General features: G+C 62.8%; 2 protein-coding genes across 2 annotated transcripts; both read right to left on the bottom strand.

Annotated features, from left to right (window-relative positions):
* Positions 1–4,452: 4,452 nt before the first annotated feature.
* Positions 4,453–7,136, bottom strand: OVCA2 (OVCA2 serine hydrolase domain containing). The gene has a single exon (XM_057381549.1). It carries the CDS (start codon positions 7,126–7,128, stop codon positions 6,130–6,132), a length of 999 nt encoding a protein of 332 aa, XP_057237532.1. The 5' UTR covers positions 7,129–7,136; the 3' UTR covers positions 4,453–6,129.
* A 103-nt stretch (positions 7,137–7,239) lies between these two features.
* DPH1 (diphthamide biosynthesis 1) lies at positions 7,240–24,878 on the bottom strand. Its single transcript, XM_057381548.1, has 12 exons — positions 24,810–24,878; positions 23,920–24,072; positions 21,587–21,650; positions 14,003–14,124; positions 12,185–12,339; positions 11,490–11,611; positions 10,280–10,348; positions 9,424–9,580; positions 8,440–8,540; positions 8,112–8,190; positions 7,686–7,817; positions 7,240–7,314 (listed from the first exon to the last, which is right to left on the bottom strand). The coding sequence occupies exons 1-12, from the start codon at positions 24,856–24,858 to the stop codon at positions 7,240–7,242; spliced, it is 1,278 nt and encodes a 425-aa protein (XP_057237531.1). The 5' UTR covers positions 24,859–24,878.
* Between the last annotated feature and the right edge of the window lie 531 nt (positions 24,879–25,409).

A 25,409-nucleotide genomic window follows, 5' to 3' on the forward strand; every position in this document is an offset into this window, starting at 1 on the left:
CCCGGGGGGGCGCACGGCGGGGACCGGCCGCCCGCACCTTGCAGGGGTTGGTGGGGGGGCGGGGAGAGGTGCGGAAGCGCATCCGCGCGTGGGGTCGTGCGCGCGTGTCCCGCGCTGCGGTGACACCGGGGCCCGCTGTCCCCCCTGTCCGAGCCTCCCCGCAGCCATCCCCGACGGGACCCCMCGGCCCCATCCCGCGGTGCCGCCGTGCCAGGCGCTCTCCACCGCCGCCTCCCTCGGGTTCCCCCGCACTCCCGTGTCCCCAGCCCGGGTGCTGCCGGCTCCGCAGCCCGGGAGGGGGGGGCGTCGATCGCCTTCACTCCGCTGCGTCTAAAGAGCGCGGAGACCCCGTCGAGGAGAGCCCGAGTCAGCGCGTCGGCACCTTGGCTCTAGACTGCTTACTGCTGCGTARGGACAGGACAGTAACAGTCTACAGTCATGGCTACTGAAGCATGACCCACCGCCGGCACCGCACCGGCCCCGCACCGGCCCCGGCCCCGCCGCAGCGCCGGGGGGGCGGGCGCTGTCCGTGGTGCTGAGCCGTCGGGGAGCGCGCCCCGACGGGGGCGGGGGAAGGCGGGAAGGGGCGGGGATGGGGGGGTGTCCCGGTGCCCGCCTGACCTCGCTCTCTTTCCCCCCTCGCAGACACCGACCCCCCCGCGGCGGACGCCCCCCCCCCGCCTTCCCGCTGCAGCCCAGGTAGGGGGGGACCCCCGGCGGGGCGGACACGCGTGGGAGGGCAGGGGGCGGGGAGGGGGTGGGCGGATGCTACCGATGCTGCCGATGCTACCGACGCTCCCCCCTCCCAAGCACCGAGAGCCCCCTCCCCGAGCCGGCGGTGGGGGTCGGGCGCGCTCGCTGCGGTGGCGGGGACGCCTCCTCGCCGTCGCCAAGGCACCGGCTGCCCCCTCCCAACCCGCCCTCCCGGCCCCCCCACTTCGACGCCGCCCGGGCGACCGTGGCTTTAGATTGTTACTGTGCCGCTGGGGGGGTAACAGTCTACAGCCATGGTCGCCGGGACAGGCGGACTCGCACCGCGGGCAGCACCGGCTCCCCACACTCGCCCACCCCCGGGGGTCCCCGAGGCGGCGGAGGCGGGGCGGCGGGGGTCCCGTCGGGGGCGGCCCGCCTCCCGGGGCAGTAGGAGCTCACATGCAGGATGCAGCTCGCCGCACATCAACTCTTACTGTTCGGGGGGGCGGGCGCCGAGCGGCTCCTCCTCGGGCAGCGGGAACGATGGGGACCCCCCTCCTCGGATCCCCCATCCTGCCCCCCGCCTCGCAGCCCCTCACCTGCCCTCCCGGCCGGGCCCCGGAGCCCCTCGGGTACCGTCCCCGCCGGGCTCGTCCCGCCTCATCGGTCCGCTCGGCAGCCGGGGGGTCCCGTGCCCCCGTCCCGTCCCGTGCCCCCCTCCCCGCCGCCGGTGTGCGGGGGGACCGGGGACCGTTCGCGGAGCGGAGCGGGGTCGGCGGCGGGGCCGGCGCGGCGGGGACTGAGCGCGGCCCGCGGGGCCGGGGCGGGGGCGGCCGGGGGCGGTCGCAGGTTGCACAACCCGCCCGGCGCGGCCAGGAGATTCCTGAGCGGCGAAGTCAGAGCGGCCCGGCMTGCCCCGGCACCGGGCACCGGGCCCTCGGCAGCCGGCGGCGACCGGTGCCGGCCGGGCAGGGCCCCTCGCGGGGGACACCGGGGACCCACAGCCCGGAGAGGGGAAGCTGGAAGGGGTGTAGTGACCACCCGGAGGGGAGGGAGGTACCTAATCCTATGGAGACTCCAGAGATGTGGGGTCAGGCACAATTAGGTGAGGGTGGCAGCAGCAAGAGGACAGGGAGAGACTCTCAACAAGAATCTCCAATCCTGGGGTGCTGCAGTGCAGGGCTCTCGTGGGTGTCCCTTAAGCCAAGCAGGGGTCACACAGGGTCCTCTCCCCACTCTCTCCCTCTCCAAAGCAGCCCCATTAGGAGCCCTCACCTATCCATGGGGTCATGTGCCCRGCAGCTCTGCCCTCGCCCAGCCAGGCATGGCCACCACCAGGTCCCCAGGGGCCAGCAGGGCCACAGTGGGACACGGGAGCCACAGGCAGGGGACTATTGGAGGTGCCAGGTCCCCACTGTGCACTGCCACATCTCTTGACTCCTGCTTGACTCCCCATCGCTGCCRCTGGTGACCGGCCAAGCACCTCACACCTCCAGGACGGGAATTTTTGGCAGTCCCACCAGCACTCAGGTAAAACCGCAGCTGTGTCCAGCACATCCGTGCTGCAAAGTTGCCGTTGGCCCAAAACCCACCCTCCATTCCCTGGGAAACACCTCCTTGTTTGTGCCCCATCAACAGCATCACAGTGAGGTCCAGGCCGTGGTGGCACCCATGGGTACCCCTGGGTGAGGGGACATGTCCTGTGGGCCCCTGGACCCCAMGCTCCAGCCCGGGAACGCTCCAGCTGCACTGTTGTTGTTTTGAAGGCCAAGTCTCTCCCGCTGACACCCTGGAATTAGTTTTTCTTCCAGAGTCCTTAAAAATATCCTGGATTCCTGACACCGGGACTTGTCTTCCAACGGCGCTTCCAAGCCGCTGGGCCTGGGGCCAGCCGTCAGCGCCGGGGGACAGAGGCYGTCCAGCTCCCGTGCTCCTCCTCAGCACGGAGATCGCGGCGCTGCCGGGAAGGAATGTGGTGCCAAGGAGGATCACAGCCCCTGCCACGGCCTCTTCCATGGTGGAACGGTGCTCAGCAGGGCACAAGCAYGGCACAAACACTGCCTGACCTTGGCAACGCACCCGGCGGCTTCAGAGCACATCCCTGTGCACAGCCAGGAGGGTGGGAAGGGTCTTTCTGGGACCTCCGAGCTGTGACCCTACAGAGCTGGACGGCTGAGGACTGGGCTGGACCCTGCCTGCGGCGAAGGTCCCAAGGGACTCTCCCAGATGGGATTTCCCTGTGCATCCCCGGGAAAGCACATGGCCCAGAAAACTTCTAGACAAAGCCTGTCACCCACTCCTGGCTTTGCCAAGTGGCATGCTGGCACCRTAGGAATTTAGGATGGGCCGGGGGGCTGAGCCGGCGAGGCTGACGGGGGCTGCAGGGAGAGGTGCTGCTGTCACCCCCCAAATGTGGGGCGGGTGCCCACCGGCCCCACAGGCTGTTGTTGCCATCTAACAGCTCTTGGCCAAACGGYCTTTTGTGATTCAGCCGTGTTTATCCCAGCCCGCAGCCCGGCCCAGCGTGGGTTTCCATGGAAAACTTCCATCCAAAACAAGGAGGGAGAAGGAGCTACAGCAGGAGTGACTCAGCCACAACTGGAAGCTTCTGCGAGTGAAGCAGGGAAGGGGGGGCCGTTCCCAACGGCTTGGTCCTGCTCCAGCAGCGGGGCCCAGGGATGGTCCCRGCTCTGCCCTGCCCGCGCCGCTGCCACCTCGCCGGCAGGAGCCTGGCACGTTCGAGGGGAGCCTCGCKGTAAAACCATCTGGGAAACACGTCACCCTCCCGGAGCGCCCCCTCCCCACGCCTGCGCCAGGCCCCGCKGCCGGGGACAGAGGAGGAAGAGCGTGAGATGAGTAAGGCTCAAACCCTGGCACGGGCCGCACCTGATGCCAGGCTCGGCGGGAGCCCACGGAAACCTCCACCCGTGCCCGCTGTGCTCCGAGGGGTGGCTGGCAGGGTGGGCAGCAGCAGTGACCTCGAGGCAGCAGGGGAACAGGGGGAAGGGGTGCGGGGAGCTGAGGGGAGGTGGGAAAACAGTCGGGAATTTGCAGGGAAGCTGCAGCACTGGCAGTCTCTGCTCATGCAGAGACTCCCTGGGACACTGGGAGAGGSCTGGGGGCTCTGCTCACCCAGGGAAGGGCGAGCAAAGCCCGGTCTGGCCCAGCCCTGGACTCTGTGCCCACAGCAGGCCCCTGGCAAGCCGGGCCACCAGTCACAGGCAGGGTCTTTACTGTCCCTGGGGTCACACAGGTGGCTCCAGTGGCTGCACTGGGGTACAGAAAGGCCCAGCTGGGGAGAGGGGTGACATCTCCTGCCAAAACACCCAGGCTCCTGGTGCTGCTGGTGACACTGCTGATGGTCCTTGTCCCAGGTGAGTGGCACAGATGCCACCTGGAGCCCGGGCTCACTCCATCACCCCCCTGCACTGCAACAACAACTGGCCCAAGCGGTTTGGGGGAAAAACAACTCCCCCGGGTCACGCAAGGTGAGGGAAAAGGAAATCCCCCAGCACCGAGCTGAGTGAGAGGTGGGAGGACATCAGCCAGTCTTGTCTCCAGGCTCACCTCTGCGGGCAGCCAAGGAGAGTGGCTGCATCCCACGAACAGACCTGGATCCGCGAGAGACGCAGGGGCAGCCCGAGGGCATCACCCAGCGGAACAGGAGGGAGAGGGCTCAGGATTCCCATGGCAAACCCCTCCGGCCGCTGTGGACGCACCGTGACAGCCGCGGGAGCCGCTTCCCTCCTCCCRCCACACCGGGGTCAAGCAGGACTTCCCTCCGCTGCTCACACAGGCACCTCCTGCGGACAAAGGTCGCGTTTATCTGTTTTTATTAATTCGTTTAAACCGGTACAGGAGCCATCTTCATGCAGACCCTGGGAAAGGAGCTGGTACTGCAGCGCTCCAGCTCAGGTCACCCATCCCTCCCCGAGSGAGCTGCCTGCACCCCCGGCTCCGTGCTGCTCACTCACCGCACCCTGCGCTTCTTCCCCTTCCTTCCTCTTCCCGGGAAGAGCTGCCGGGGGCCGGGGCTGCGGGGCCGCAGTGCGGGCGGGCGGCCATGGCTGCGGTGCCTCCCCCGCGCCGGGAAACCTCCGCGGAGCGGGAGCTCGGTGATCATTAAACAGCCACCGGGGGCTGGAGAGCGCGGCCGCGGCCGTCCCTGCCCGGCGGCACCGGGGCTCGGCGAGGAAAGAGCCGAGACAAAGGCTCCGGTGCGTTGTCAGAGCCGGTCGCCGTGCTCGGTCACAGCTGCTGCTGCAGCCGGGCGTGCAGCCCCAAGCTGCAGCACTCGCCCAAAAAAACACCCAAAAAACAGCTTCTGGTGTCCCCAAGGGGTGCAGACACCCCACACTTGGGCAGCAGAGGTGACACAGCCCACCTGAAGTGGCACAGCCRGCCAGCGCTGCCTGAGCCCCCCCAGCCCCCCATGGCAACCCCGGCGCGGGGYTGGGCTGCAGGGAAACAGCCACATCCTGCTGCCACCAGCACSATCGTGCTGCTGAATGACAAACCAGACCGTAAAAACCTGACAGCTCTGAGAACCGCTCGCTTCTGCTGGGCTGGTTTAACCCACGGCAGCTCCCAGGCCTGTTCCCTCCCAGCTGAGTGAGCACAGCGTCCCTGCAGCCCTTRCAGAACTGACACCGCGCTGCCCTGCTGCTCAAGCAGGGGGAAAATTAACATTTTTCACCCAATTTCCCTCTTTTACCAACTCTAGGCCCCCAGGGAAGGCTGTGGTTAGAGAAGACCCTCTCCTGAGACTCGTGCCCAGCGCTGAACCGGGCAGAAGCTGAGCTGGACACCTGCAACTGTAACAGCAATAAAAATTTTCCTGTGCTTCTGGAAATTACAGAGCCAGAAACAGTGACAAGTTTTTCTTCCCTGTAGAGGCATTTTGTATAGGGAAGATTCAACGCATGCATACCGAGCCAGCAGGCATTTCATTCCTGACACAAACGCCAGCCCTGGCACTGCCAAGGATGAGAGGGTTGCGCTGGCCCAGACCAGCTGGAAGCTTGGCTTAACAGATAATAAAAACCACGGAGCCTTGGGGAGCTCTGTGCTCTGCAGACACTTCCTGTGGCTGAGCTGAGGGACCCTGCTTCTAAGGTGTTTGAGTCCCTAAAAGCACCTTAAACACAGCAGTGTCACCCTTCCACCCCCAAASCCCTCACTGTCACAGCCCCACACTCACGTGTTACATGTTATACATGTTATATACATAGTAATATTTTATATAAATCTATATATTATATACTCAAGTATACAACAAAATTGGAAAAAAAGGAGGTAAAGAACCATTTAGCCTGGTCTGGGTGAACACTGAAGAGCAGAATGTGCAGCGAGCTGCTCTGGTTCCTCCGGATGCACTGAAACGGTGATGTTTCACCAGGATGGGTGGCTRCACGTGGCTCACCAGAGCCCTTTTWATTACAGAGCCCGTTCTCGAATCTCCCCACTCCATGGGCACTCGGTCTGGCCCTGCCCGGGGCAGAAGCGTTCCAAGAATTCCAGGTAGGCTTTCTTCTGCGCCGCAGCCGCGGGGATGAAGTGCCCGCCGGGGTGGCTGAGGACAACCGGCTCCACGAAGCACCGCGCCAGCTCCCTGCTGAGGGGCGCTGCGATGACGGCGTCCGTGTCGCCCACGATGTGCAGCGTGGGCAGGGCGATGGGGTCCCGGTAGAAGTGTCCGTGTGCCGGGGCGCGGCTGGCGAACCCGGCCACCAGCACGGCGAAGGCCACCGGGAAGCGCGGGTCGCCGCGGGCGCGCAGCGCGCACACCATGGCGGCCAGCGCCGCGCCCTGGCTGAAGCCCAGCAGCCCGTCGAAGGGCCCGTGCTCCGCCAGCGCCGCCGCCACGGCTGAGAGCGACTCCTCCAGCCCCACCGGAGCCGCCGGCGCTTCCCCCGCCTCGAACGTGCCGGGCCCGGAGAACCACCAGCCGCGGGGGGGATCGTCCCCGTCGGGGTCGTCCTCGGCGCCGGCGGGCAACAGGTGCGGCGCGTCGATGGCCACCAGCTCGGCGCGGCCGCGCAGGACCTTGCGGAGGGCGCCGGTGCGCTGGCGGAAGCGGAGGGCGCTCTGCCGGTAGCCGTGCAGCGCCAGGAGCCGCAGCGGCCGCGCCTCCGCCATGGCCGCGCCCCCGGAGCGCCACTTCCGCCTTCCCGCCGAAACGCCGCGCGCTGATTGGTCGGAGCGGCGAGAGAGAGCGGCGCGCCTTTGGTCCAGGTGACGCGCGCCCCCTGGCGGTGGGAGGCCGCGGGGAGGTGAGGCCGGGGCAGCCCCGACGGGGGGGACGCGASCCCCGGTGCGATCGCGGGCAGGGCCGCAGCACGGCCCGGTCAGGCAAGGGGCAACTCCCTGGGGACAGCCGGGGACGGTTCTTGTGGGCAGCGGTGCTGTCGAGTTACGGGGTGCGGCCCCATCCATTCCGGTATCGGTACAGGGGAGCCCCGGTGGTGCTTACTCTGCYGGGAGGCATCGGCGGTGCCCCCAGCTCTGCTTGCGCGGGTCCCGGGGCGCGGCAGCTGCGGGCGACACTCAGGAGGCTGCGGGGTCCCCGGTCCTTGGTTGTTCCCCACCTTCGGACGGGGCGGGGGGTGCGGGCGGCTTCCCCTGCAGGGAGAGGAGGGTCAGGGATGTCCCAGCCCCAGCCGCAGCTGCGATGAGCCCGTCCGTGCTCAGCCCACAGCACCCCGTGGGGCCCCTCGGGGGGAGCCCCCCACTCTGCCGAGAAGCAGCGGGGTTGGGCAGGCGCTCATCCCGGTAAGGGTGGAGGGATCGCGTGTTCCCCGGGCCGGGCTGGCAATGTCCCCGTCACTGTGCGACGGCAACGACACCACCGGGTGGCGCTTTTGGTACGCGGCACCGGGCACCGAGCGGCACCGAGCAGCACGAGCGGTGTTCAGCCCATCCCGGTGCTCTCAGCGGCCCGAGGGACGGAGCGGGGACCCGCTGACCGACCCGGTGACCACCCCGCTGCCCACCTGTGCCGTTCGCCCGCGGCGCGGGGGCTGCGTGCCACCGTGGTTCACTGTCCACGGCCCCAGGGACTGGCTGGCGTAGAAATCCATGGGATAAGGCTGCTGCCACTCGATGTCCTGGAGAGCCACTGCAGCCTGGGGAGAGGACAGGGGATGAGTCCCCGAGCAGTGCCCGCAGAGGRGAGCTGGGAGAGGTGCCAGCATCCAGCTTGGAGAGTCAAGAAGGGCAATGCCAGAGCAAAGCTCGAGGCATTGGGAATCCCACTGGTTTCATGGAAGACTGGATATTCCAGCAGCATGCCAGGACGGTGCATAGAGTACAGATGGAGAGAGAAGGTAATGCTGCCCAGCTGGAGGGAGTTCCCCAAATCTGCTCCGGTGCATCACCCCAAGCCAGGACGGGTGCCCCAAAAACGAGGGGGTGCTCACCTCATAAGGAGTCAGCAGTGGTTTGCTGAAGGCTTCTCCCCAGTCGATGGAGAGCCGGGGACAGGCTACCTGCACCCACCTGGAAGGGAAATGTCAGTGGGGATGAGCATTTTAGGAAGAACGAGGCACAGCAAAGACCCTCAGCAGCACCCCAGAAGGTCCTTACTGTGCCAGTGCCACCCTGGGTGAGGACAGCCACGTCTCTCCCTTGCCCCATGGGCACAGCACGTGCACAGTGGCAGCAGGACAGAGGTGTCAGGGACAGCTTGGAGCAGGAATTGGACAGGGATGGGGCACCCCGAGGCTGGAGGGGGTCAGCAGCACTCACACATCCACCTCTGGGAAGAGCTTTAGCTTGCTGGGGAAGATCTCRGACAGCAGCACCCGCACGTAGGGCCGGCCCAGGGCGCGGAGACGCAGCTCCAGGTGCTGTGGGGRAAAAAAGAGTTAGGGTCCCCCAGCAAGCCCCCCAAGCCCTGCCCAGAGTCCCTTCCTGGCCACCAGACCCTCAGTGTGTGCCAGTTCTGCCTTACAGCCGCRTCCCCTTGGCCAGGCGCGGTGTCAGGGACTGCGGCCACGGCTCCRGCGTGCGCCCAGCTCTCCCCAGCACGTGCCTCAGCCTAATGAAGTAATTACTGCTCAATGACAACAATCTGTTCTCGTTAGCGGCTGCCTGCCCTGGGACACCCGCCTGTCGTGGGCTGGCTGCAGCCAGMGCTTTCAGGAGGAGGAGAGGGGCCAGAGATGTCCTTGTCCTCTGCAACTGGCACTAATCGCCCCCTGCCCMGCCAGTCCTGGCCATGCCCGTGTCYTGCCCGCTGTGGAACAGCAGCTGCTGGGATTTTGCTGCCCTGCTCTAACCACTGCTCCCTGCACTGCCTCAAATCTCACCTGCAGCAACCCTGGAATTTCTGGGTGTGAGCAGGGCCACCGTGCTCAGAGGGCAGAACTCTGCTGCCCTGCTCCCCTCGCCCAGCCGGGGTGAGGAGAGCACCAGCACGGCAGCCGAGCAGGGACGCTGAACCTGATCGGAAGTTCATCCAATTAAAACAAACCCAGCGAATTAATTGCCGAGCTGTCTGGGCAGGGGGGGTTCTCCAAGACTGGCCAGCTCTCCCCAGGAACAGGTTTAATGAGCCCTTTTCCAGCCTCTCTCATCTGCTGCTAATTGCCCACGCAGACCGGGGCCAGTGGCCACTGACRGGCTGCCAGCGGTGCCATGTCCACCCTCGCTCAGGCAGCGAGGACACCGAYGGTGCCACTGCTCACCAGTCCTTCCCTGCAGCGGGGACACTGGGGAGGGGGCTGGTACCTGCAGGATGCTGGGGGAGCCCTGCCGCCCCAGCGTGCCCAGGATGAGTCCCCAGCAGCGGGCACTGGTGGCAGCGCGGATGGCGTCCTGCCGGGCGCGGTGCATGCGCTCGTGGCCGTAGTGCTCCTGGGAGAACACTTTGCTGTAGGGATCGTACCTGCAAAGCACAGCCGGGCTCACACGTGCCCCATCACCTGCCCCCCCCTCAGAGTGATTCCTGTCCCTCATTAGCACTAATTGCCTCCCACGGCATCTGTCCTCCTGGCTGGTGTAGGACCCAGCCGGCTCGTTAGGACAGGGATGGGGACAAGTGTCCCACCGCAGCACCCCAACACCCAGCACAGCCTCGGCTCCGTGCTCGGCTTCACACTCAGCTCCCCCCATCCCGGCTCATCAATTATGAAGAATTCTTTGATTTGTTGCTTTGTTTGACGAGGAGAATTTTAATCAAATCCCACTCGGGTTTCGGCAGCTTCACCAGCGCCATAAACCTGACGTGCGCCTCCCGTTTGTAACAAACGACCTACTAGGAAATTCAGATTCCGCCAAATGGGCCCAGCCTTTCACTCCTGATATTTCATCTGCTTTCAGCGGCCTCATCATCGCGCTTTATGGCCTCTGCCTGCAGCAGCCGGGCTTTAATGGCTGCACCTCCACGAGCTTTCACAGGTACTTGTCAAAATGTTTATATTCAGGCGGAGTAAATGGCTGGTGTTCATCTCCCCCGAAGCACCTCCTCACCCACCCCGTGGCCTCTCACCTGCCCGGGGTGTTCCTGGGGAGCACAATGGGGCTATCTGGGGGAGCTGGGGTGCTCCCCACCGTGGGATTGGGGTGGGTGTCTGTATGTCTGTACCTGTACGCAGRTATCCCAGGGTTGGCAATCATGATGGACTCCAAATGGAAGCGCCCGTCGCCCAAATACCTGCCAGGAGGGGAGGGAGAGCTCTGGCACGGGGGAAACAGCAGCACCCATCGATGTTTCTGCCTGTTTCCCAAGCTGCAGTGTGTGAAGGTGCCAGGAATCCAAACTCCTCGTGCCCAGGGGCAGCGGGCACAGCCTGGCAGGGCTGGAAAAGCAGCCACTCAGAGCAAGGAGAGGTGATCACAACGGCACGGGGTGGCTGGGAGCTGCTCCATCTCAATGGCTGGTTCTAGACGTTGCTGCTTCCATTTCTAATCGGATTTCCAGTCAGCAATTACATTTCAAAGCCTTTCATTCAGCTGCCCTAATGGAGTGAGGGCTTGGAAAATGAATTCAGACGTAAAACTTGACTAGATTTTGCCCTTAATTGGAGAATGACATTTTGGGAGATCAAAGCTAATTTGTCTGCAAAAGTTAGCCCCAGAGACGGTGCAAAGAAGAAAATAATAATGCAGGGAGGACGCAGGTACGAGGCTGAGTGCACCTGCAYGGGTTGGTACCGCACCACCGCTCCTGTGCCAGCGCAAAGGAACTGCTCTCACCAACACAGTGCCAGCCTGGCTGTCCCTGCCTGCTCCTGATGTCCTTGGAGAGGTGGAAAGTGGTTCAGAATGATGCCTGAGCTCAGCAATCCCAAGCCTGGCTCCCTGCATGGCCATGCCTGGAAAGGCTCTCAGCAGCAAGAAGGAGCTCGGCAGGGCCCAAACTCACACCTGGGCTCCCCAGCTCCCCCAAAGGGTGGGGTCCTTGTATTTATTTATTCTGCAGCACACTGTATTCACAGTACATTAAGCATTTCCATTACCTAAAATAATTAGGTGATAGGAAGCGAAGTGCTCCCTCTAATTTGCTGTCCTTAAATAAAATTAATGTTGCTGTGATGTTGGGCCCCGGCCATTTGTCTTTTCCAATTATCCGCCCGCCCTTCCATCTATTATCTATTCTGATATACGACTCAATTATTTCCTCTGTGCTACAAGCACACGCCACTTAAAGCAGCGTGAGGAGCTGGAGGGGGCCCATCCCAGCCTGTGGATGTCCCTCACCACCCCCAAAAATTGCCCAAAACCGGGCAGGGGGTACAGGAAGGATGGAAAGCCTGGGCCAGGCGGGAGGGTGATGAAGGACCCCGGGTACTCACACGATGGCATCCGTGTCCTGAGCGAGCCGGGGTGATGTACAGCCCAGGATCTCTCCTGGGGACAGCGGCTTACACTGGGGGATGCACACCTTGTACTGGGAACGCAGCTCCTGGGACACTGCCTGTGGGAGATGTGGGGTCAGCAGGGACAGATCACAGCACAGAGGGTGGCTCAGGGCCCGTGGGGACAGTCCCAGCTGCTGTGTCCCAGCGGAGGAGCCCCAGGAACAGCCCTGCACAGCCGGGATGCTCAGCGAGGCTCAACCAACGTATCAATTAAAAGACAAGGGGAAAGGCTTAACGCTTGGATAGCCCCGTGTTTAGATAGACACGGCTCAAGAGGCTCATTCATCTCCTCCCGTCCTGCCCAGCCGGCCGTTCAGGGGCAGCACGCAGAGCCGCCGGAGCTTCCCCGGCCGCTGCCGGCACTGCATCAAAATGCCAAGTGCTCCACCGCCTGCCCTGACATTTCCAGAGCAGCTCCCGGGGGAGCTGGGGAGGGGTGCTGCCATGAAACATTGATCAGAGTTATTATAAAGTACTTGATCAACATTATGGCAGCAGCACGTTATTGCAGAGACTCGTCAGAGGGGAGCCGGCTCCACCAGCACCCGGGGCAGCCGCTCCCAGGACGGGGAAGGGCTGAGCCAGGGGAAAACTCAGGGGGAGGCAAAAGCCAGGGATTTCCATCTCACCTGCAAAGTGGAGACGAACTGGATGGTGCTGACAAGGGCCAGGGAGGYGCCCGCTGAGAAGTTGAAACGAATGGTCTCAAGGAAATGGGACGCATCGATCTTGATGTCCACRAACACATAGAGCATCTTCAGCCCCTGCGTGGAGTCGATGGGAACTGGGGACAGGAAGAGAGAGGCTCTGAGTGTGGGGCGCACCCAGGGCTCCAGCATGCCCCAAGCTGGGGGTAAAGCCTGTTTGTGGGGCTCCCTGTGCCCCAACTGCCCTGGTGTGAGCAGGGTGGGCTGTGCCATCCCTCTGCCTGCACTGGCACCCAGGGCAGGGGGTGCAGATGGGAGCCACGGAGAGCACCCGCTCGTTCCTCTCCGGATAATGGCAGCCTGGGGAATCAATGAACACAAATCTAATTACCCCCGGTGCTAAGAAGCCTTTGTCACCACGATTAAGTGAATAATTAAAGTACACAGAGTCCACATCGATCCGAAGCTTCGCGTTCACTTCCCATTTTGGTGCTCTTCSCCTGATCACAATTAAGTGCAAATTACTCCCTCCTGCGGGGCACGTGGGGCTGGCAGGGARCAGGAGGCATTTGTGTGCCTCATCATTGGCCACCCTGGTGACAGGACCACACCGTGGACAGCCTAGAAAGAGCCCAGCATCCTCACAGCAGCCTGTGGGTAACCCAGGGCGCCCTGTGACCCACCCAACTCTGCCCTGTGACCCACCCAACCCAGTGCAGGCAAGGGCCAGCAGGCAGCAGATGGCAGCTGGGCTGGTGACAGTCAGCCTGGCACTGCCTGCCTGTCCCTGCAGGGAGCAGCTCCAGCTGATGTGACTCCCGTTCCCTGGAGCARCCCACTGGATACGGCCCCTTCCTCCCCTTGCCACTGTTCATTCATGAGCAGCAGACTGCAAACCAGGAGTTTTATACKCCCTGTTCCAGTGGTGCCCATAACCCTCCTTCCGTAACAAAGAACCTATAGCACGCATATTTATCACCATGAATGCTCACGCTGCCGATGTGGCTTTCAGGACACAGTTCTCAACTGGGAAGTCAGTATTTCACACAGAGCAGAGCCTGATGCAATTCTTCAAACCCGTTTATAGGGTCCCATAAATGTCCAGGAGGGCTGCCAGGTGCCGGCAGCGTGGCGAGATCAGGGACGCGCACGCCCGCCGCTCGCTACGGCAATTCTGCAGATCCACCTTAAAACCCAGAGCGTCTTATTGTTATTTTTGGGCTGATTCCATCCTGGGTGGACTTCAAAGTTAGCAGCATCTGGGACAGCAGCGCAGTTTCCATGGCAACCRGATCCAGAGTACTGTCCGCCTGGGGAGCACACTGCCTCCTCCTCCCTTCCCCGCCCAGCCTGCACTGTTCCCGCAAAGCTGCCTTTCCCAGCCCCGTGGAGAGCAGGACCCCCAGGCCCTCGCTCTCCTCTGCCATCACTCCCTTTCTCATCATTCCACAGAGGCCAGGAGGGGGTAAGAGCAGTTTTTGGGCCAGGGGGTCCTGCCAAGCCATGGCCTTGCTGCTCTGCTCTCGGGCACGGGGCTGGATCCATGCGCTGCTGCAGCAGCTGAGCAGGACAAGCACGCCCCGCTGCACCCAAAATCCTGCCCGTGAGCAGCCACCCAGCCAGCCTGGGCCCATCCAAAGCCAGCAGCTGAAGCTGGAGAGCAGAAATCCCTTTGGGAAGGGGTTAGCCATGGCACCAAGTCTCCATGCTGGCATTGAGAGGGGTGTGGGGTCGCTCGGCGTGGCATGCTGGTGGCAGCACAGCCACCCCAGCAGCACCCCGGGACTGAGTGTCACCTACTCAGGCAACTGTGTCCGTAGTGCACCAGGAAGTCGGCGCCCAGGGCCCGGGCCGTGTAGTCATCCACGCAGCAGGCACCATAGGTCACATCGCCCATCACCACCGCCTCTGCTTCCGTGAACCTGCGGGAAGGAATGGGGTCACRGCTGTGTCACCACAGCCCAGGTCCTGCCCCCCAGCCCCGTGGCATGTCACTGCTGGGGGACCCCGCGCTGCCACCGAGCCACACGCCGAAGAGGACAAGCACTGGCTACTCTCCGAGATGTCAACATGATTAAGCTGGAGAGCGGTAATCCGCCTCTTCAATTGGGTAAAGCTGTTTGCAATTCAGCGGATTATCCACTCATCAAACAATACGCTGCCAGATTCCTAATGCTCCAGCAGGGAGAGCAGCAGAGGGAGACCCGGCACAGCGTGGTGCCACTGCTTCCACCAGCCAGCTCTGGGGATGTGGAGCCACCAAGATGGGTAGATTGGCTGTCCTGGCATACCCTGCTGTGCCAGCCAAGCTGGCCAAACCACCATCACCCCATGTCTGGGCATTGTGAGAGTCACTGAACCCCTAATCTGCATCATCTGGGTACGAGTTTGGCYGAGCTCTGTGACCTCCAGGAGAGCWGGTGTTTAAGTGGCACTTGGCAAAAAAAATCACCAAACCACCTCTGGTGCTGTTCCCTACYCTCAGCRCTCCAGCCCAAGCCCACCTGGCACYTGCCAGCCCRTGGGTGAAGGGGCACACACRGCCATTGAGCAGCAACACCAGGGCTCTGGCATGATTTGGAGACACCACCTCTGTGGGTATTTTATGGCACCATTTTGGGGGATTATTAGCTTGGCTGCCTTCCCGGGGAGCTGCAGTGGCAGGATGAGAGCAGGTATCACAATGACAAAGCCCCACGCCTGGAGGGGCTGCCTGAACCAGATGCTAATTCCTTATTTACTCGAGGCCACACCAGCAGCTGCAGCTCGGTGCCAGCGGGATCCCCCGTGCTGCTGGCACCAGGKTGGCATGAGGGGACYRGGGAASRAGGGGGACCCTGGCAYGGTGTCACCCCCTCCAGCACCCAGYGCTGGCSRGGGKCCAGGGTCCCGCGCTCYCCCCAAGCGCCAGGCAGGGAGCGTTACGTCGGTGGCAAGAATAGAAATGGTGGGCAGAGCTGGGCAGATGGCAGAAGGTGGAGAAATGGCGGAGCGTGCTGAATATTAACAGCTCCGGCCTCTCCGCCAGCGCCCGGGGAGGGGACAGCGGAGCAGCAACGCTGGAGCATCCCCAGAGAGGGGGCACAGCCATCCTCACCTCCCGCGTCCAGCCTGGGCAGCTCCCACTCCACACGATTTTCCGAGGGTTGGGGATGCAGCTGGGGAGCGTCAGAAGATGGGATGGATCCTGCCAGCACCCAAATCCCGCCATCCCTCGCTGCCAGCGTGGCCTGGATGGGAGGATGGCTCCTCCACTGCCCACGTGGCCACGCAGGGGGGCTGGGGGGCTGCCAGTGAAGGTTCGAGAAAGCTCTTCCCACCCTCCCGAGCCCCCAGCCCCCTCCTCTAATGAGAGGTGACGAGATGAACATGAATCAGACTCCACACATCTCAGCAAAAGTGGAAAATTATTCAGCTCCTTAAGATTCAGGATGGGGAGGTCTGACTCAGAGCGGCAGCCAGCGCCGCTTAATTTTTTATAGATTAAAATGTATGCAAATTGGCCCAAACCCCAGAGAAAGTCCCTGGGGGTGAAGAGCAAGAAAGTGAAATAGCAACGGTGAAAGGAGGAGGGCAGAGGTGCCCGTGGCCCTGCCCAGTGTGCRGGGCTGCAGTCGGGCAGGGAGAGATGGAACTGAGCCCTGCTCTGGCCACGGGCAAGGCTCCTCCTCTGGCTGCAGGGAGCRGAGTCAGAGATGGGCAAAGAGGCCRYGGGATGMTGTCCAGTGAGGAGGGAACCCAGCAGTGTCACCTGGCAAGGCCAGGAGCCCGGTGGTGCCGCAGGAGGGGCTCCAGGATGGCACGCACCGGGATCACCCGCTCCGATGGGGCTGGACCATCGAGCGCAGCCGTAATCATCTCCCGAGACAAATCAAAGGCAAGCGCCAGGGCCTCCCCTTGATGTTTTAATCACTTCGGTGTCGCCAGAGTCTTTCATCAAACTACAGAGGAAGGAAATGTCAATTAGCAGCCACCTGCCTCTGACACGGGCTGGGGAGCTGCTCACCAGCCAGCCCGGACCAGGACACGGGCAAGGGACAGCAGTGAAAGTGTCCTTGTGGGTGTTTTGTGTCCCTGGAAGTCGTCACGGCCACGGATGGGTCCCAGCAGCGTGCTGGCAGCGGTGACAGGGATGTCCCCACCCAGCGCCGAGATGCTCATTACAGCTGGGAGCTCATGAATATTGAACACGTGGGGAGGTTATTCATCTTTTACGTCCCGCAAAACGCGGCTCATTCTGAAAAACCGCCTGGCCTTAGCATTTTTCTCATCTCCCCCCTAATTCATTATCTGCTCCTTTAAACAGATGGCTCCCAAAATCCCATTKGTAAAGCGCCATGCTCAGCACCAGCAGGATGTGCTCCAGGGTGAGCCAGGTCCCGGCCCCRATCCCAGCTGGGACCCCCAGGCCCTCCCAGCCCTACTCCCCAGAACAGGATGGAGGCAGCAGCAATCCAAGAATAAGTTTGGGGGCGGAAAACACTGGGTCAGACACAGGCACACATGTGCCTGCACGTCCCCAAGCATGGGGTAGCCAGTCCCTGTCACCTGAGCAGCAGCACTTGGCTGGAGCAGCCCTGATTTATCCCAGCCCCTCGAAAAATGAATGAGAGCATTTGCTGCTGGCAGGAGCGCCAGGTCCCTTGGCAGTGTGTGAATGATACAGTGCTGGTCCTCAAGCCACGAGGCAGAGCTGCTCTCCCCAGCAGAGAGGATTCYTGAGCCCATGTGTGTCCATCAGCCCTCGGTGGGGAGGGGATTGAGGGGCCTGGGCTGAGTGTGGCCAGTCCTGGCACCACGGGGCTACCAGAGGATGAAGCCAGCACTGGGATGCCTGAACGTTGTGCTGGGAACAAGGACACGGAGCARACTGCCCCTTGCTTCACAGCCACATCCCTCACCTGCATGTGGCCCTTCAAACAGCCCACAATCACCCCAAAACCACCCCACAGACCCCACACCCACGAGCCCAGCGTGTCCCAGGACAGCGTGGGTGCTGCTGTCCTGGGCTGTGGGGGTTGAGCCTGGCTCTGGCCGAGAACAGCGCACTTAATTAGCAGAGAAGCCCATCACCAAGCCCCATTACCAGACTCTCAACTTCATTAGCACAGGAAGGCTGCACGTAATTAAAATAATGAGTTTGCGATTTTATTGCAATTGGTGCTGGAATAGCCCGGCTGCAGCTGGGCAATGATGGGACCCCACAGAGCTTCTGCAAGCGGGGCAGGATGGGGAGAGGTGGGTGTCCCCACAGCAGCCACCATCTCCAGCTGGGTCCCCTCCCCTGAGGGAACTTCCCACTCTGTCCTCACTTTAGATGCCAATGCCAATCCCACCAACCCAAGGGGCATGTCCCAGCTTTGCTGGTTCTGTAGCAGCCAAAAAACCCAAAATAAAGCAAACCAAGGGCCAGTACGTGTTGGTTGTAAAGCCACCATATTCATCCGGAGCCTGGATGGTGCCTGTCCCTTCTTCACAATGGCCAGGCCACAGAGCTCTGTGGGATACAAGGAGGTGGCATGGGGCACGTGGTSATGACACAGMTGTGCTGGCACATCYCAGCCTCCTCACCCTGGGAGGTGACAGCCCTATAGACCCCACACACTCCCCCTTGCTCTGCTGGGTCCCCCTGGCACAGCCACCACCCGGGTGGAAGTTTTTGAACGTCTCCAGTGAAGTAAGAATTTCATTCTTCCTAATGACGCTGTTGTGTGGTTAATGACAGTGATTAAATTCCCCTGCACAGCGGGCACCCGCTGCCAGCGCCTCCAGGTTGTGCTTAAAGGACAAGGGGAGCAGGGAAGGCAGCGCTGAGGCCAGACCCTGACCTGTGTCAGAGCCCCTTTTGGGACCTCCTGGTGATGCTACCAGCTTCGTCACAGCATTCAGTGCCACACTGCTCTGTGCCACATGGCAGACCTGCCTGGTCAAGGGATCTGGTGCCTGCTGGCACTGGGAACCTGCTGGGCACACCAGCCAWGGCACTGGGGACAGCCAGGCACACTGGCTATCAGGGGCTGTTTTGTCCTGGCCATGGTGGGGCTTTTCAAGCTCTGCTACAGCTGTTGGGCTGTGTGCACAGATGTTTAACTCTTTATTGCTCAACCAGTGATGATTCAGGACCCCTTGTCACTCTGAAAAGTCCCTGTACACTCCTGAATAGTCACCAGGATGGTGTGGTACATCCAGCWCTGCCTCGCATGAATGTTCATTCATTGGGAGTTGGGAGGTGTTTGAGGCTGTGGCAGGGCATCCTGTGCAGGCATCAGGACACCCCTGGGCCCCCCTGCCATCACCCATCCCCTGCACCAAGCCACAGCTGATTAGCAGGAGCCTCTCACCCTTCCGTGGCACAGGAAGACAGAGGGATTAGCAGCTGCAAAGCCTGACAGCCGACTTTATTAACGCGGAATCAAAAGCCCAGCTGAGAGCCCAGCTGATCCGTCTGCTCCAGCCGCGTTGGGGAGGGGAGCAGGGGTCCGCTCCTGGCTGCACAGCCCCCGGCTGCAAGCAGGGGGACACGACTGCCACCTCCCCGGCACGACAGCGGGTGGGCTGGGGGGCTGCCCCCGAGCCGAGCCGCGGTCCGAGCTCCCCCCACGCGGCTCTCCGCGCTGCCGCCCCCCGGCACGAGTTCCCCTCCGCCGAATTACATCAGCCGTGACAAATGGAGCCAATTTGGAAGGTGCCGCGGGAGCGTCGTGATGCGGCGCCGGCAGCGCGCAGACCCCCGGCCCCGCCGCCACCCCCCCCGCAGCCGGGGCCGCTCGCCCCGGCACAGCTTTGACAATGACAAACCTATTAACGGTAATTAACTGGCCTCACACCGGTCAATGCTCTCGGTTTCAAAGGCTCCAGGCTGAGAACCCCACCGGCCTTTCCGGCAGCGGTGGCTCTGATGCTTCGGCTACATCTTCATCCCCACAGCCCCTCGGGGCTCGGCGAGCGACAGTGCAATGCTGGGAAGCTCAGACAGGCCCTACCTGGCTGCCCTGTCCCTTCCTTACCCCACGGGAGCCTGCTCGCTCCCACATGGCAGCGAGGGACGTGGTGACACTGCCATCCCATCGCATGGAGACAGCCAGACCCACGGTGAGCGCCGTGTCCTCCCCGAGCTGCCCGTGGTGTGGGGGAGTGCACCACATCCCTGCTCAGAGCTCTGCCCAGCACCGCCAGGCCACGGCACAAACATTCTATTAGAAGGCAGCTCCAGCAGAAGGGATAAATATTCCATCTGAGTGGCAGCTGACACGGCTCCGGTTCACCCGGAGCACACAGGGATGGGCAGTGTCACCAGGGGCRCCAGCCCCGGGCATGGCTCTGCAGCCATCAGCAGAGAATGCAGAAGAGGGGGAATCACTCCCCAAACTCCCACCAGCAAGAGCAGGGCAGGAGGCTGTGGAGACGGGCTGGGGACAGGGGCTGCTCGCTGAGCAATGCCCCCTGTGGGGACACAGGCATCCCCAGCATGCTCAGCTCTCACATCCTCCCTGTCACCTCCCTGTCACCTCCCTGTCACGCCAGCCCAAGGCCGATGGTACCCACAGCCCCAGTCCCCAGCCTGGCCACAGCAGCCACCACCAGAACATGCAGCTGCAGCAATTCCCGTCACGTCGGAGGCCCGTCCGGCCCCAGCACCGGGTGAGGAGGGGCAGCAGGAGCGGCGGCCGAGCTGGATTCCACACTAATGCTGGCGATGAATATTAATAGCAGGAAGAGGCAGGAACTAACGAGGCCACCTGCCRATTCACACCTCACCTCCGGCAGCGCAACCGGGTCCCAAGTGTGTCCCCGAAAGAGAGGACACAGGGCTGGGTTCACTCCTGCCCACATCCACAATCCTCTGGCTGGCAGGGCTGGTACCCAGCACAGCCACATCCCCAGCCAGGATCACAGATGGCACCCAGTGCTCCCAGTAAGGGACCAGCAGTGGGGTGTCTCTGGGTGCTGCATGGTGGCAGCAAGGGAAGGACAGGCCCCTCCTCCTCTGCCTTGAAGCCATCCCACCATCAGTGCCCCCACATCCCCTTGCTTAGCTGGGCACCTCCACCCACACAGCACCCATCTCCCACCAGCACACCTCTTCAGCCCCTGCAGCACCCCCAGCAAAGAGGGAGAGCCCAGCAAGGACGCCAGCACCCCAGAATGCACCGGCACCCTGGCATTCAGCACCCTGGAATCCACCATCCACCGGGAAGTGGGGCTTAAGGTTTCATTCAGATAAAAGAGCCCCTTAATCCKCTGCCTTTGAAGTCGGAGACATGAAAGCGGCTGGGTGCCAAAGCCGGAGAGGAGGCAGCTCCACTTAAAGGGACAAACCCACGCGSAGCTGCCCACACTCGCACCCGTCCCCTGCCCCCCGCGCCCGTCCCCTGCCCGCGCCCACCTTCCCACGGGYGCGGGGCTGCCGCGATCCCCGCGGGGGAGGCGATGGCAATGCGGGGACAAAGCCCGCGGGCACGGCCGCCTTCCCACCCGGCACGGCAGAGGCGGCTGGGCTCTGCTCACGGCAGGGAGGCGAGGCTGCTGGCCCCGGGAAGGCAGCTGCTAATGAGTGCCACGACCCCGATGGCAGACGAGGCACGAAGTGCTATTAGYACTAATTCATTGTGCTAAAACAGAGAGGGGCTGCGGAGGGGGCTGCGGGCAGGCGGGGAGGAAGGGAGACGCGCTCGGCAGGAAAGAGATCACGGCCAATTTCTGCAAGGTGCCTTCATCCACTGTCACAGCGCAGCCCAGCTCCTCTCCGCCACCTCAGCCTCGCCTCTCAAGCGGCACAACAAAATCAAGAGAGGAGCTGTGGCCAAGGGGTCACCCAGCAGGGGAGACCCTTTCYGTGCCATCAGCGTGGCCTCAAATCTCCCCACCTGCAGCAAGGCTGCCCCTGAGCATCTCGGTGCCGGGCAGTGTGGCTGCAGAGACAGGACGAGGCYCTGGGGGAGGAGGACAGGTCGGTGCCGCAGCGGTGGCCCCGCTGCCAGCCCTGCCCTCCCCTGGCTGCGCTGCCGCGGCGAGCAGCGGGCACCGGGCTGGCGTCAGCCGGTTGTTAACACGGCTGCTCCCCGGCTCCAGCACCCCCGCGGGGCCCCGGCACGCTGAGCCTGTCAGCAGCTCCCAGCACGGTGGAGAGAGGAGGACAAGCCAAGCAGAGAGGGCTGGGCTGGCGCCGTGCCGCTCCTTGTCCCCAGGGCTGGCAGCAGATCCCCGTGACCTGCCGCAGGGCTGCCCAGCTGTGCCCAGCCAGGCTGTGGCCCTGTGAGAGCCCCCACAGCATTTCCTCATCCATAACCCTGGGCTTCATCCTGCCCGGTGGCCACCCCATTCCCAGCAGTAGCCCACATCCCCTGGAGCTGAGCAGGAAGCGGGGAAAAGCCGAGTTCTTACCGCTCAATGATGTCAGCGATGGTGCAGGCGAACATGAGGAGCCCTTCCGGCATCTGCAGGGCCACTGGGAAGAGAAACGGCCGTGAGGTTAGGAGGGGCTGGAAGGGACATCAGCTGGGCTGGAAGTGGGAAACAGCTCAAGGTGCAGCCACAAACCACCCTCCCCAAACCAGCCAGGTGATGGCCAAAAATCTGGGTGGCTGTGGCAGCTGGGGTGCACGCTGTACTGCCTTGGGCTGCATCCACTCCCCCTGCGCACACACCTCATCCCTCTCTGAACYCGCTGACACTGCTGGGCTCTCCTGCTTCCCGCAGTAATGACTTCCAGATTTTAATTATGTGCTGCACAAGAAAAGGTACCTTCTTCTGTTTATTTTAAACCTGCTCCTAATAATGTAAACGCGTGCCCCTGGTTCTCCTGGTACAAGRAAGAGTGAATTATCATCCCCTGTTCAGCCTCTCCACATCATTCACAATTCTGCCTCCCTATCATATCCCCCTTCGTTCACCTCTTTTCCAGCTAAAGGATCTAAATCTATTTAATCTCTCCTTATACAGAAGCTGCTCCAAACCTTTGATCATCYTCACTGCCCTTCTCCACACCCCCCTCCCAGCTTCTCTCCCCATTTCAGGAGGGTGGCCAGCAACAGCCGCATCATTGTGCCTTGCAGGAAATTTATTCCACAACAAATTATGTTTCCTGCTTTGCTCCCTCCTCGCAGCTCAGAACAATCCCTCTTYCTCCAAGGGCCAGCTGGACTGCCCAGTGCCTGGGGTCCAGCCAGGAGCCCCCCAYAGGGTGGTGGGGAGCAGCAGGGATCATGATGGAGGACATGAATGGAGGAAGCCCCTTTAATCCTGTTGTTGTTTCACCTCTCAATCCCACTAAGATATCCCAGCTTCCATGCTATCTATCCAAACACTCTCTCCAATTCCCTGTGCTGCCAGGCCCCAGGCTGCTGGCCAACRTGGAGCTGTGTAAAGGCCTGGCTCAAACCGGGCTGAACCCGCCCTGTTCCAACCAGCAGGGCCCAAGCAAAGCTGGCAGCGTGCTCTGCCATCCCTGCCTGACCTGGCAGGGCCGGGGTCTCCGTGTCCCAGTGTCCCCCCGCCCATCTGAGACCATTCTGGCCCATTTGGGGCTGCCCTCCACCGCAGACCTGCAAACAGGGGKTTGGCAGGAGGCAGCTGGGTCACTCTCCACCATCACAGCACAAAGGGGACAGGGGGTGCCCCCCAGCCCCCCCAAACCCCACAGCAGGCAGGGCACAGGCAGGGCTGGCTGCAGCCCAGTGGGAGGCTGCGTTCCCCCAGCAACGAGCCCCTGGCTGGTCTCTGCACACGCGGATTTTTAAATCCCAGCACGGCTGGCTGGCTGATGGGCTCCGCTCCCAGCTCGAAAGCCTAAATCCCAGCCGCATATTTACATTTAATTAGGAGGTGCCAAGCAGCAAAACACAGCAAGGAAAGCCAGAGCAGCACGGCTGGGCGGCCTCACCGTGTCCTGGTGGGACACGTCCAGCGCTGACTCCCACACCGGACAGCCCYGCACCCTCCGGCCCTTCGGCACGGCAGCAGCTCAGCTCAGCTTCCAGAACATCCCCCGTGACGCCTGCCAGCCCTGCCAGCTCGGTGGCAGCAGGCACAGACATTCCCAGGTGGATATAACGCGTTTCAAACCTGGCTCTGCTGCCCCACCAGCAGCCCCTGCCCGCGCGTGAGCTGAGGGTGGGGACACCGGTGACATCTGGGGATGGAGGGGGAGGCTCCGTGCTCCGTTCCCTGTAGCTGATCCCATATTGCTCAGTGGGATGCACAGGCTGTGCAGGGAAAGCCCTGGCACCACTCCTGAAGTCTCCACAATCATTCCCCGCTCCTCTGGGGCTACACAAGCTCCAAGGAAGGTTCAGACCCCCAGGACCCCGAGGAAGGTTCAGACCAGAGCGTGACACGGCCCAGCTCCCTGCCAAACCCCCCCTGGTGCCCGGTGTTGTGGGGCTCCCCCTTCCCCGCCCCGGCAGCGTGTCAGGAAAGCGCAGGGAGAGAGGAGAGAGGCGAGAGGAGCACAGCGGGGACCTGGCCAGCATCCCAGACACATCTCCAGGCTGACAGGTCCGCGCAGCTCAACCTGTCCTGTCCAATGTGATTATAATCCAGAGATACAGATCTATTAACCCSCCTCGAGAGGAGGAGAGCTCGTCAAGGCAGAGTCTAAACGAGCTGGGGCATAGCAGCAGCTCAGCCCCAACRCTGCCCCACGGAGATCCCACCACAGCGGGGCTCAGCAGCACCAACCGGCCCCAAAACCACTCACACCCCGGGTCAGCGCTCACCCTTCTTGGCCTGAGCCTGCCGGATCCGCCAGATGGTCTTGGGGATYTCGAAGTTGTAGTTCGGGGGCAGGGCCSCCGCCGCCTCCCGCAGCTCCGCGTTGCTGAGGATCTCCTCGGGGATCTGCTGTGCCACGCGTCGCGCAGGRGCTCGGGCTGCGGGACAAACGGGGGCACCCGAAGGAGGGGTCAGGAGGGCAGAGCACCCCGCACGCAGGGTCCTCATGCCAGTCCTTGGGTCAAGCGGGAGAAGGGGTCGCTGTGCTCAAACCCCTTGGCATAAATGGGAAAAAGAGGTGGGGTCCTGCGCTTCAAGCTGGGGGCAAATTGCTGGCGCTTTTTTGGGGGGAAAAACAAAGGGTTTTTTTTTTAGCTCGGAAAGCACCGATGTAATTATGTGAAACCCTACGAGCACAACTGGCTGACCCCAAACCGAGGGGACACCACGCACAGCCCCTCACGGCTCATCCGCCRGCACCCCGGAGACACTTTAACGCATCCTTGTTTCCCCAACAAGGGGATCCCGTTWTCCCAGCGGGAAAAATGCCACCCAGCGCCGGGTGATCCATCCCCGGGAGCCTCATCCTGAAGCCGCCCCCCGACAGCAGCCGCCCCCCTAYATCTCGGCGATGCCAGAGTGCGGCGGGGGAGTGACAGCAGGGGGATTATTCACTATTTCCAGCCCAACACCGGCACTCACGAGCCACCAAACCCTCCCCGCACGGCCCACGGGACAACCGACAAAGGGCCAGCTGGGCCGGGACGGCGGCGGGGGTGGCCGGGATGATGGCGCAGCCACCTCCCGCCACCGGCTCGGCCTCCCCCGTCGAGGCAACCAAAACAACGCCCGGGAGCGGCACCGAGAGCCCCGCGGTGCCCCGGTCCCAGCCCACCTTTGGCGGGCACCGGGGCCGCGCTCCCGACCCGCACGGGGGCCGCCATGGCTGTGGCGCACGTGGAGGCGGAAAGGCAGCACTAAGCGATCCCCGCGCAAGGCCGGAGCAGTCGCCGGCCGAGAGATCGAGCGCAGGAGCGCACCTGCGGGCCCCGACGGGACGGGCGGTGCAGCGGGGACCGAGCGGTCCCGCCACGGTCCCGAGGGGGTATTGAGTGTGCAGTGGGATGTGACAAGCTCTGCGATGGCGGGGCTGTCCGCCCTTCGCGSCGGGGACGTGGTCCCGCCGCATCCCTCCCGGTGCTGACAGCTCCAGGGTTAACGGTCCTAACGTTAACACAAGGGCGGGGCGGGGGCACCGGGGACGTTGCCATGGTGACGGGTCAGTGTGTCCCTCCCCACATTCGTGTCGTGGGACAGAAGCCACGTCTCTGCGAGGCGTGGGGCAAGAGGGACCAGAGGGTACTGGGGAYCCCCCCAGAGACAGCGGGGATCCCCACGTGCAATAATGACAGCAGTGCTCCCGGTGGGATAACGGGACACCCGTGAGGCAGTGGGGACAGCAGCGTTCCCGCTCGGTTAACGGGACCCCCGGTGG

This window comes from Malurus melanocephalus, unplaced genomic scaffold (genome assembly GCF_030028575.1).
Source record: "Malurus melanocephalus ecotype Western Australia unplaced genomic scaffold, MMel_1.1 scaffold_515, whole genome shotgun sequence".
Classification (NCBI taxonomy): Eukaryota; Metazoa; Chordata; class Aves; order Passeriformes; family Maluridae; genus Malurus; species Malurus melanocephalus.